The sequence below is a fragment of the Callorhinchus milii genome, unplaced genomic scaffold (assembly GCF_018977255.1).
Source record: "Callorhinchus milii isolate IMCB2004 unplaced genomic scaffold, IMCB_Cmil_1.0 Scaffold3, whole genome shotgun sequence".
Taxonomy (NCBI): Eukaryota; Metazoa; Chordata; class Chondrichthyes; order Chimaeriformes; family Callorhinchidae; genus Callorhinchus; species Callorhinchus milii.
In genome coordinates, this window is record NW_024704744.1 from 86,822,016 (window position 1) to 86,835,441 (window position 13,426).

General features: G+C 42.0%; 1 protein-coding gene across 3 annotated transcripts in view; it reads right to left on the minus strand.

Annotated features, from left to right (window-relative positions):
• Positions 1–12,269, minus strand: part of mark1 (MAP/microtubule affinity-regulating kinase 1) — a 91,366-nt gene extending 79,097 nt beyond the window's left edge. For all 3 annotated transcript variants that reach the window (XM_042333063.1, XM_042333062.1, XM_042333065.1), the window contains exons 1-3: positions 11,960–12,269; positions 9,134–9,337; positions 7,471–7,524 (exon numbers count right to left, since the gene is read on the minus strand). In XM_042333063.1, the coding sequence (XP_042188997.1) occupies positions 7,471–7,524; positions 9,134–9,337; positions 11,960–12,010 (309 nt within the window). In that variant the 5' untranslated portion in view covers positions 12,011–12,269. The remainder of the gene's footprint in view (positions 1–7,470; positions 7,525–9,133; positions 9,338–11,959) is intronic.
• Between the last annotated feature and the right edge of the window lie 1,157 nt (positions 12,270–13,426).

The window sequence follows — 13,426 nt, forward strand, 5'->3', positions numbered from 1 at the left end:
TCCCTCTTACTCTCTGTAATTAGGTTATAATGCTCTACAAAGCTCACCTCTAAAACTTCTTTTCCAAGCTTAGGAATGCCTGCTAATGTAATCATTCCTCTTAGCTCATCCTTATAACTCTGGGATTACTCTCATCTACACCATTCCTAGGACTTGAATGGCCCACTTATATTGCAGTATCTTGAACCACACTGAAGGATCTTACAAGGACATGCAAAGCCTATTCTGTACTTTACCACCAGTGACTTGTTAACACCTCCATTTTTCTCCACATTTAACTTTGACAACTTGCATTTACATTGCAAAAGGCTCTGATGCAACAATATCAAATGCAACCATACAATCATATTTAGAATTAAAAATTTTACTCTGAAAACATAAGTTACAAAGATGTGAGACACCGAGGCCCCTGTGTAATTCAACAATGTTCAGACTAATTTATGGTTAGCAAACCATGCTTTACAAGCTTAAATTGTCCGAGTTTACTTGCTCTTGTGAAGCATTGGAGACGTTTTGACAATGTGATGAGGTGCTATATCAAATGCAAAGATTACTATCATTATTAATAATTTTTTTAAAAAAATCAGGATTCCACAAGCAAGAGGAGAAATGTGCGGTTAAACCAGCTTCAGAAAATCACTACAGAGAGAGAACCCAATGCTGACTCACCAGATAATTTCCATTCAGTCCTTAAGGAATTTGAATCTTTTTTTTTAACGGCTGTATTTTCAACCATATATGGATACGAGCCCCTGGGTACCCCTGTGTTTACAACTCCATTGGGGTGGTGAGGTGGGGAAGGGGTGGAGTGGGGTGGGAGGGTGGATAGGGAGGAAAAGAGCTCCACGAGTTTTGGAAATCCTACCCTACAGACAGAAACTCAATGATTACTGCTGCTTAGGTTCACAAATTACTAAGAATTTCATGCCAACGACCAGCACATTAAAGCTGACAGCATCCATGTTAACACCCACTTATTGTCCCTTTTGATGTTCACTCTACTTTATTCCTGTCTCTTTCACTGCAATCTTGCTTTCATTTCCTCCCTCTCTCCCGCTGCTCCCACTCATCTTCCATTTCACCGCTAGTTGATCCCAGTATCTCAACAGGGTCTATTCACCAGCCTTACCAGGCCGTCTCACTCTGCCAATCCTCTTAATTTATAAAACAAAACCTCACATTTGATACAACGTGTCTCGCATTACCAAAATTAGCAATCAGCTCATCAAGTCTTTATAATCGGAAATCGTATTATAATAATTCTTGGATAGCATCTATTATGTTGAAACGACTCAAAACATTTTACAGGAACTTATCGGCAAGTCACTGACTACTTAAGTGCTCTGGTACACTACCCTGAATGAGGGGCATTATATAAATGCAAGTTGTTTTGTATGTAGGGTATTATAAAGGTGCAACTATACAATGACTATTTTTAGTGATTGGTGTCTGACAGACCTGAGTGCGCTTTTATACATATATGCGTAAGCACTGTTATACAGTTATGATCAATAATATAGTAATAATCTTTGCATTTGATATTGATCATTTCCCATCAAGAGGATTCTCAAGGTGCTCCACAGGATTTACCTTAAGGAGCAATAACTCCATATATTTTAAAGGCAAACACAGCAGCTGGTTATTCATAGCAATGTCCCACAAAAAGGCATCAAGCAAATTTTTTTTAATCTAGAGGATTGTTGGCCCAAGATCCTGGGAAAAAAATTCTTCTCTTTTCAAATCGTGCCATGGGATTTTCAACGTCCACCTGAACAGGTAATCAGGACTTCAGTTTAACATCTCATCCACAGGACGGCACTGCCAACAATATAGGGCTCACCCTGTATGCACTGGAGTTCTAGTCTCGGCTGAGTTCAACATCCCAACTTGGAGGCTTGAACCCACAAACTGCTGACTCAGAGTCAAAAGTGCTACTAACTGACACCAAGCTGACAGCAGGCTGACACCTAACAAATCGGGCAACAAACAATAAATTAACCAAACAGAACAATTTAATTCTGCTTTGCAAATATCAAAAATATGTTTTTCAAAATTGTGTCTTCCTGCCACTGTCACTTCTGGATCAGTAAGTTGTGGGTTCAAGCCCAACACAAGGAACGTTGAGTGGTTAAGATTGATTCTCCAGCGCAGTTCTGAGGCGCCACTACATTGTCAGAGGCCTGGTCTTTTGGATGAGCCATTAAAACAAAGGTTTTTTGTTTGTTCAGGTGGATGCTAAAGAACCCATGTGAAAAGAGAAACGTTGCCCTTAATATCCTGGCCAGATAAATTGGTTGTTTTGTGGGCCATTGCCATGCATAAATTGGGTTAAGTGTTTGTCTAACCATTACACTTAACAGTAAATATTCTAAAGCTCTTGAAGGCGTTTTGAGATTATAGACACTAAATCAAATACAAATGCAATTCACACTGGAGAAGAAGGTTGAGCAGTGATATGATTGCGTTTTTTAAGATTCTGAAGGGAATAGATAATGTAGACTATGATAAGCTGTTTTTATTTTGTACTGAACAGTAGAACCAGAGAACATGGCCTGTGATTGAAAGGGGGGTAAAATCTGAACAAAACTGCAGAAATAATACTTCAGTGAGCGCATAGTAAACTTATGGAACAGGCTCCCTAAGGAGACCATGGAAGCAGAAAGTGCCATTTGTTTCAGGAACAAATTAGATAGATTTCTGCTAGAAAATAATATCTCAGAATACAGTATATAGTTTGGGACACGACATGTCAACCCACTGCCAGGAAAGTGGAAGGTGAACTAGATAGACCTTGGTCTTCTTTTGCCTAGCAAATTTTATGTTCTAGTTGTTATGAACAAGCCAGTTTCTTCACTACACTTCCCTTTCATCTGAAGTAATAATCCTATGATAATCCTTGCATTTGTTGGGAGGATGGCCAATAGCGCTTCACAGGATTTACTGTAAAGTATAGCGACTGTATTTTGTAGGCAAAAGCGAAATGCTGTACAGTCATTGCCGATTCAAAGTGGGATCAGCAATGTTGCAACACTTGTGTTTTTTTAAAAAAACGGTTCCTGACCTCACTCTCTTTGTTCATTCATTCATTCATTCATTGAGTCAGTCACAAAATGCAACTGGGCAAAGGATTTACTATCAGCAAGAACTACTGAAGAGAAAGGACATTTTTAACGGGAACACATCAGAGTTCTCAGACTCCTCCTCTCCTCCTGAAGGTGCCGAGTCATACTGGCTGAAGCAAGAAACTGAGATGTCATTAATCAGAATAGAATCATAGAGGCTTCTTAGCATGGAAAGAGGTCATTTGGCACATCGTGGCTGTATCACAACTACTCTTGTTTGTAAAACGACTGCAATGTCATGTGTTGCTGGAGCACTTAACAACGGTGGTGCCTGATGCCAAACCAGTGGGAGGGGGAAGGTGACGATGGACACAGTCGAAGAGGAAGGTCTTCGGGCATAACTTGAAAATGGGCAAATAGGGGCAAGGTGAAGGGATTGAGGGAAGGAGTTCCATAGCTTCAGGGCATAGTGGCTGAAGGCACGGCCGCCAATGGCAGTACAGAGGGCATGAGGGACAAGCAGAAGACCGGCACCGGGTAGTGGATTGGGGAGTGAGGAGGTTGGAAAGGTAGGGAGGTGCCAAGGAGTGAAGGGATTTCCTAATTATCCTACACAGAGTTGAGTTGTAAGAGTCCAGTTGTATTAGGCAGATCCACAACATGCGACAAAATTCCTTACTCCATTTCACTATAGGAAACATCAGTTTATTCTAGGGCACATGCCTTCAGACAATCCTGTAATGCTTCATGTTGCTGGCAACTGCTAGGTGAGAGTTTGCGATTTATTATTGATCCTCATACACAAGAATTATCCTTACAGAAGTCTGTGAAATGACTGACCATTCTCACAGGCTAATCAGGGCAGCAGAGGGACGAGGAAAGGTGAAAAAGATGAGAAGCACCTGAAATCTTCACATTTTACAAACTGCATTTATGTTGCACCCCACACAAAGCATCGGATCTGGGAGCTCTGAAACAGCAGCTTTTACATCAGCAATCAGTGGTTTTCCCGCCATCCTCATGGATTGCAAGCTAACATACACAGTTCAAGTGAAAATATAATATTGTAATAAAAACACTGGACTGAAATTAACAAATTGCAGAGGGGACTTTGAGTCCTTTGACTTACTGCTGTTGCATACAATCTATGTGCACATATAGCAACGCGAGGTGGGCAATAAAGCAGACATGTCTGAGCACATGATGTCAACAAGAGGTGTAAAACGTTTCCTTAGGAATTGCTTTAGCTGCTAAAGTGACTCTGGAGGGATTTCAACTGAATTATGTGCAATTCTTCAATATATGTGGAGTCCTGTAGCTCAGTGATTAGAGCACTTGCTTCGCAAGCGAGAGACTGGGTTTGATTCCCGGAAGGGCGAAACGTTGGGCAAGTTTCCTTACTCCACACGTCTCTGTTTACCTAGCAGTAAGTTGGAACCTGGCTGTTAGTCGTTTGGAGAATCGCTTTTCCGGGGGTAATAATTCCTTCAAAAAAAANTTGGTCAACCAATCCAGGACTGTTTGTGTGACACTGCTGTGTGCAATTGGCTGCCGTGTTTCACCCTCAGAATATATAGTTAATTCATTTTACAGTATATTCTGTGAAGCACTTTGAGACGTCTCGAAGATGTGGTAAGGCGCTATATGAAATGCAAGGATTATTATTATTATATGCAACGCGCAACATGTTCCTTTACTAAAACATACACACTTGCTATTCCTGAAGTTTCAGTCATTAGACACTGTACACCTCGAGGTTTAATATCACTCTTACACTGATTAGCCTCACAAAAGATATTAAAAACAAAACAAATGGTACTTGCCCCCTATAGCAATCGTAGAGCATCTTGTAAATCAAAATGGAACACAAACCATATCTAGCCAGCCATACGTATGAAGCATAAAGCAATTACTGCTTGTTACAAGTCAGCAAGTGGATCTTAATGCTTAGACATTATTACCACTCAGGTTTCATTGCCACTCCTTCTGACATTACCAAGCTGAGTATTTTTGTCCTATGCCAGCTCAACCCTCTCTTACTGTCTGGAACATAAAAACTTGAGTTGTCGGGAGTAGTAACCACCACCAAAATTATCCACCAGTACGAAAAACTGCACAGAATATGGAAGGTGCACTGAATAATGGTACTTCTACAATGTGTTACACATTTCAGCACTTTGGTAGAGTTCAAAGGATGTCAAAAATGATTCAAAACTTACAGTCACTGCACATAAAATAAAAACTCTTCAAATGTATTGCACCCACAGCCCAACCCTGGCATTAAGTTATTTTTTCCCAAATAGGGCATCTATAATTAAAAATGTAGACTAACAAAAAACAAGTGTGAGGTTTTTTTGTTAAAAGGAGCATGGTCATCATTAAAAAAAAATCTTTTTTTTTAGCTCATGAACACAAAACAAAACAGTCAAATATATAGATAGTATGTAGAAGTCATGGCAAAACACATTGCTCTTCTCTCTCTCTGAACCAAAGAAGAAATCCTTGCCAAACATTTTTAGATAGAAGACAGTGGGGGTCTAATTTCCGGGATGGGTAAACAACCCATGTGCAAAATTTGCAGGTTGTGCTAACAATCTGCAAACATGGAATTACAGATCCCTTCACTATATAATAAACACCCAATGGTTTCAGGCGATTCCAGAATACTTGAATCAGTTACTTAAATAATTAAGGGCACCTGTATGCAATGCATATAGTTAATCCAAACCTACAATTCAGACTTGCGTCTCTGAAATATTATGCAATGACATAATTACATTTTTAATTTGTTTTTTTTACAGAAATAGCCATTCTGTTCACTCCACAAGTAAACACCTTTATTTGGCTTCACAACTCTTCTACACAAATCAATAAAGTTCACCAGACCTATAATCATGGTGGAAAAAGAATCAAAATTACGAGTTCTCAAACCGAGAGATGAAGTGTTTCTATAATTATGGTACTGACAAATTTTGAAACAGATCATTCTTCCAAAAAAAAGTCAAATTGTGAATATCTTTACATACAGTGCGTGCTACATTGTACTGAAATAACAGATGTCTGATAAAGCTAAATGTCTGCATCGTTTAACATACAACAATAACAAAAAATAAACTTGCTCCTTAATTGTAGCAAACTTCTGAAACACTGTCTGTACCTGTTGATTTGCGTGGAAGAAGTACAATTAAATTATAGGTAAATATTTGATGATTGTTTATAAAATGAACAACAACTAGTTACAATAAAGAATTTGAAAACTTCCATTAATTTTAGCTGCAGTTTGTGGGGGGGGGGGGGGGGGCAGCAGGTAATTTTAAAATAGAGCGAATGCTACTTCTTAAGCTTTCATAATAGTTCAAGAATGACCTAAACAATGTAACTTAGTAGTTTATTTTCCTCCCTTTGACAAATTACATTGATCCAGTCACAGAGGTAAAAGCTGTTTCACTCTTTTGTAGTAATATTGCATGGAGAAACAGTAATACAAATCTTTGGGAACTTTTTCACACAATACCAGATACACCTCTGCTTTACAACGAACTGTGTGTTATTGTGAGCACAGCAAGAATGCTTCAGGCATGCACATATCATCTCCTACTGCTTTTACACTGCAGAAACGCTCGGGGAAATGGTTCTACAAGCACAGAACCCGTCCGCAGTACAAATCAACCTCAATACACTGCGAGGTTGAAATCCACCTCAATCAGAATTAAACCAATTCTACAGACTCGGCTGTGTTTTTATCTGTAGTTTGCAATTGTTTCCTTACTCCACACGCCTAATAATAATCCCTCCAAAACAACACAATAATAAATTGGTCATTTTCAATCCACGACTGTTTGTGGGACACAGCTGTGCGCAATTGGCTGCCATGTTTCACCCACAAATATACAGTCAATTCACTTTACAGTCTATTCTGTGAAGCGCTTTGAGACGTCGAGAAGACATGAAAAGTGCTATATCACATGCAAGGATTATTATTATTATATTTATTATTATACAACTATGTTATTCAGGCCACCATATCTTCTCCAAATGGTTGGTGCAAAATCCATGCGAGCCAGCGAGCACAAGACCGCTTTGTTTGGTCAGACAAGCAGTCTGAGCCTCACTGACAGCCACAAGCAAAAACATGTCCATTTCTGGAGACACACACTGAACCACCTCATTTCCTTTTGCTAATGGACACCAGTGACATCAAAACATTGGCTTTAGCACGTACATGTTTGAGGACACTAGGACACTACAAAATAATCAAACTGCCAAAGATCACAAAAATATTTCCATCGCTCAGGTTACGAAAATCTTTGCCACAATCAAAAAGGAGAAATATTTCCATTCATATCTCCCAGTTTGTCTCCATCAGAAGAGCAGCAAAACAGAGTACATATTGAAGATGAAGACGTACCTTTTGCAGACTGGTTGGATTGAGTTGTGTCTTGTCGATTATTTTAACAGCAACCTGCAAATAAGTTAAGAATAGTCAGTTGAATGTTTGCTGAAAAACAACAAGATTACATTTGTATAGCGCCTTTCACATCAGGAGGATGTCCTAAGACGCTGGAAAAAAATCTGCATATACATATTATGATGGAATGCTGATTTGAGGTACATATGATTTGTGATTATTCCTCTACCAGATGTCCACATGTTTGTGTTCAAGGGCTGCCCGATACTCAAATCAGCTCAATTTTTCTCCAAGTCAATATCTTGTGATGGCTGGGTCAGTGCTATGTGCGAGTGTGAGATCTGTCTAAGTTGCAGCCCTAGAATGTATTTAGATGTTGTCTTAGACACAGTGAGACCTACTGAAAGTAAACTTCATTATAAAAGCATCAGTGAAAAAAGCGTAGGTAGCAATCAAAACAGTTCAGCTCAGATTGTGACAGAATGTGAATTTTGGAGGAATAAATAGGAGGAATAATCTGTACTGTGTCAGTTCCTATAAAATTTTAAAAAAAGGGTTGGGGGGGTGCAGGATCAGGACATCAATCACAGAGTTCCAGTCATATCTGTACCTATTTTATATCCTATGTTCGATGTCAAGGCAAGGGTAATGATGTTAATCAGGTTTAAGATCTGTTGTGTTCTGTATTAACCAATTTCACGCATACCAAACCTGAATGCAACAAATGGACCTGATGCCATTACCACCAACATAATGACAACATTTTGTAAATGCTGAACAGAGGGAAGTGCTAAAGCCAATGTCTTAATGTCACTGGTGTCCATTAGCTGAACACAATAGCAAACAGGGTTTGGTATTTTGGCAATCGTGTCGGCAATCATGTTAACTATTGGCTATCACGTTAGCCAATTTAGAACGACAGCCAACTAGCACCGGAAATTTATTGTGGTGTCATTCACATGGCACTGCCTGCTGCTCGTTGGGTGGGCTGAGGGATCTTGTGTGTAGGCAATGAGGTCACAAGTGGAAACATTAATGTGAACATTTTGGCAAAATTAAAAAGAAAATTTCAGAAGTATTGAAGTGCAAAGAAGCTTGAACACCTAATCATTGGAAATTAATCCAATTCTGCTTCTCCGATGGCCTTGTAGGAAAGGGTGCAGCCCGAGGGCCATACAAGACCAGCAAAGCACAGAACTAAATATAAATGAGCTGTTCTCAGCCAGGGTAGCAGCAATTACAACCAGCCTAGGCGCCCTTGGATTAGCGAAGTGAAATATTATCCAGGGTTGCCCACCCCTGTCGCTACCTAGAGACCCCTCCTAGAGGGGGCATTAATGTGTAAATTGAGTAAGTACGGGAGCAGCTAGGCTGTAATTCTCCCAACGTCAGATAAACCTGGCGATTCTCTCTGTTGAGCTGCACACGTGAATAATGGCTACTTGAGGTGAGGTGAAGTGAGGCGAGGTACTGAAGGGTGCCCGGAGCCCAAGAAAGCACTCTCCAGTCAAAGGAAAAAAAAGGAACAGACCCTCGGGATTGAAGAAGGGCAGGGCAGAAAAGCTAGTGGAAAAACAGAAATCCAATCCAAAAGCGCTACCATGGCAACTATACAGTTGACACTAACACTCTGTGATAATGCAACAATACCAATAAAACTCACCTCTCTTCCAGTCAGAACATGTCGTGCTAATTTTACTTTTGCAAAGTTTCCTTTGCCTATAGTCTTTAGCAGCCGGTAATTTCCAATATGGGGCTGTTCATCAGTTGTGGAGGCCACTGAATTCCTGCAGCGGGGTAGGTTTTGTCTGCTCGCTGATTTGGAAGGATGGCTTTGTGACTCACCATATCCATCCACAGACGTATGCTGCAATGTTAACCACACAGCACACAAAACATAAACCACTTCACAGTGTACAGTCTGTGCGGTAAGCTACGGATTTCATCTTTTTTTTCGATGAGACATAATGATTTTCTTTAGAAAAAAAATGAATATTGAATCACCTTATGCTTTACATCAGTTATTGCTGTTGCTACAATTTATTGCTGACTTCAGCATTAATATCTACTTGCATCAAATTCTCAATTACTGAAAGAGAATCACAAACCCCCTAAAAATGAATGCAATTTGCCCTCCCTCTGAAAAGGGAACATACCCCCCCCCCCCACACCAAAACAGACACCCTCCTCCCCCCCAAATAATAATAAATTGGTCATTCAACCCATGGCTGTTTGTGCGACACTGCTATGTGCAATTGGCTGCCGCGTTTGACCCACAAAAATATAGTCAATTCACTTTACAGTGAAATGCTTTGAGACGTCTCAAATACGCAATAAGGCGCTACATCAAACGCAAAGATTGTTATTAGAAATTCTAAGGCAGATCCACCTCGCAATTGTCAGCATTTTGTACGACCTGAGCTGCTTGTAAATAAACCCCTCAGCGATGTAGTGAGGAATTATATGAAAGAGGCCTGTGCACTCCAATACTAGTTGGGGCAGAAGCAGCTGCAAAGCACTGATTATATTTAAGGGGTTGAAAGTACATCACAGTAGAGTGCATTTGACCCTTAACCCATACAGTGAGTCGTCAGTTTCTGGTGGCTTTTCAATCTAGAAATCCTTGTTTCTCCTCTCCCCCCCCTCCACCCCATCCCTTAAATATATACAGGGAGTGAAACGATGATTTGCAATAATGTAGATTATGACCTCGTTTCACGGTGGCAAAACAAACAACAACAAAAAAAAATACAATCACACCCGTGAGAAAAATAAACGCTCTCCAGCACTGATCACTGATCACTGATCAGACTGAGTGATGGACGGACACTGCGTCAGCCGAGAAGGGCTGCACTGAGCGACACTAAACGGGGGCTGTCATTAAAGCTGGTGGGTCGCCCCCCAGGACCAAAGCACACAGTTAAAGGGGGGAGGGCTTCAAATGGGGTGGGGTGAGGGATTCGCACGAAGCTAATGGATGAGGGAGGCAGAGAGGGAAACAGGAGAGGCGTGTTTTTAATTCAGTCCGAAGAGGTGATCGTCCTCCCCTGGAAATGCTCGGAAGTGTTGCTGAGCGAAGGCCCTGACTGAGATACACACACTCTCTCTCTGCTCGCTCTGCTCTCCCAAATAAAAACCATCTCATCCTTTCTTCCTGTGTCTCTCTCACCATCATTTGTCTATTTACTCTCTGGACACCCCTTCTCTGCCTCTTTCTACCCCCACTCTCTCACACCACTTATCTCTCTACTCTCTCAACCCCATCTCTCTGTTTCTTTCAACCCTCTCTGTCCCTTTCTTAACCCGCCTTCTCGGTCTCTCTTTCTCTCTGTCTGTCTGTCTGTCTATCCCTCTCACCCCCTTCTCTCTGTCTGTCTGTCTATCCCTCTCACCCCCTTCTCTCTGTCTGTCTGTCTATCCCTCTCACCCCCTTCTCTCTGTCTGTCTGTCTATCCCTCTCACCCCCTTCTCTCTGTCTGTCTGTCTATCCCTCTCACCCCCTTCTCTCTGTCTGTCTGTCTATCCCTCTCACCCCCTTCTCTCTGTCTATCCCTCTCACCCCCTTCTCTGTCTCTCTGTCTATCCTCTCACCCCCTTCTCTCTGTCTGTCTGTCTATCCTCTCACCCCCTTCTCTCTGTCTGTCTATCCTCTCACCCCCTTCTCTCTGTCTGTCTGTCTATCCTCTCACCCCTGTCTGTCTGTCTATCCTCTCACCCCCTTCTCTCTGTCTGTCTGTCTGTCTATCCTCTCACCCCCTTCTCTCTGTCTGTCTGTCTATCCTCTCACCCCCTTCTCTCTGTCTGTCTGTCTGTCTGTCTGTCTGTCTGTCCTCTCACCCCCTTCTCTCTGTCTGTCTGTCTGTCTATCCTCTCACCCCCTTCTCTCTGTCTGTCTGTCTGTCTGTCTATCCTCTCACCCCCTTCTCTCTGTCTGTCTGTCTGTCTGTCTATCCTCTCACCCCCCTCTCTCTGTCTGTCTGTCTATCCTCTCACCCCCCTCTCTCTGTCTGTCTGTCTATCCTCTCACCCCCCTCTCTCTGTCTGTCTGTCTATCCTCTCACCCCCCTCTCTCTGTCTGTCTGTCTGTCTGTCTGTCTATCCTCTCATCCCCTTCTCTGTCTCTCTATCCCCTCACCCCCTTCTCTGTCTCTCTATCCCCTCACCCTCTTCTCTCTGTCTCTCTATTCTATTAGCCCCTCTCTGTTTCTCATCCCTTCTCTGCGTTTCTCTCTCACCCCCTTTCTGTGTCTCTCCCCCCATCTGTTTCCTTCACCCCCCCCCCCCCCTCTGTCTGTCTGTCCCTTTCTCACCCCCACCCCTCTCTCTCTCTCTCTCTGTCACCTCCACCCACCTTCACAAAGGTTTTCCTGTTTGGAAGCAGAAAATACACACAACCCATGTATCCCGCCCCAGCCTCGGGCTGCTCCAGCAAATCCCACCTCGGATAGAAAGCAGCAACAATAACAAAATGAAACAGTGTCCGACTTACATTCTCTGTGTCGCGCTCGTTCACAGTGGGCAATGGCGTTCTGGTCGACATTTTGGCTTCCCAAGTCGCTCTTTAGGCCAAATATAATTCCCCCTCTTACCCCCTCCCCTCCTCCTCCTCTTTAATTCTCTTTCTCTCGCTCTCCCCTTTCTCCTTTGCCTTTGCAATGAAAGAAGCTTTCAAACCAGCAGCAAAGGCTCGTCTGTGTTGGGTAAGAAATCCTCCATTACTGACCGCCCCTCGACTGGTTAATAGGAAGGTGGAGAGACACAGAGAAGGGGGGGAGAGAGGGGGAGAGAGACACACACACACACACAGAGAGAGAGAGAGAGGGAGATCTGTGGAGATTGAAACGGAGAGGAGAGACAGAAGGAGAAACAGAAAAAGAAAGAAACCCTAAGCTCCGGTGCACTTGCCAACACGAGCAATAGCTGAGAGGTTGTACATCCAACCAGAGAGAGAGAGAGAGAGAGGAGGGGGAGAGAAAGAGAGGGACAGTGCAGAGACAGAGCTGGAGAGTGATCCCAGGAAGAGCATCAAGTACTTCCAGTTGGACTGCAGACGCTCTCCTCCTGTGGACTTTTAACCAAAAGGCTCCATCAAGCCCTGTGGGCAACAAAATCAATGCTTCCCAATTGAAAACGTGAGAATGATTTATTCCACGCGCCATAAAACAATAGGTTTTAGGCTGAGTGTTTTAATCACGGAAGATTTTTTGAACGTGAACAGATCATACATATTAGTATTTATTTCTACCACCTACACCTACACCTACACACACACACACATACACAGAAACCAATAGATTAGAAATATAATTGACTGAAATCTATCCTGTTAATAATCCTTGTATTTGATTCAGCACCGAAACGTCTCAAAGCACTTCACACGAAATAGATGTCCAGCCTTAGTGACTATTATTTGTAGGCAAGTGCAGTAGTTGATTTCCTCACAATAAGACCCCCACCACGAGCCACAAAGCGAATCGCCAATTTATCGAGAGGATTTTTCGTCACGACTCGGGGAAAACTCCCTTCTCTTTTTGGATTGTTCCCGTGGGATCTTTAATATCCACCCGAGCAGACAGATAGAACCTTGGTTTAATGTCTCATCCGAATGGTGACGCCTCCATTTATTTGTTTTTTTAATATATATCAGGAAAGCAGATCTTTTTCTCAGATATAACAATTGGATTATTTTGCTAATGAGATGTGTGCAATCAAACACATCAATACAGGCCTCTCACTTAGACATCAATGAGGCCACATTCCAACTGAATACATTGAGACTAGAAACTGGTCAATAAATATTCACACAAACCAGTAATGGGTAATATTTTGTTGTTATTAATTACATGGATTCAGGGAAAACTGGTATGGTTTCTTCATAAAACAGTAGTAAAAAGTGTTACTTTCCCCTCCTCTGAATCCTTCTAATGAAACTAATAAATAATCCTTGCATTATTAC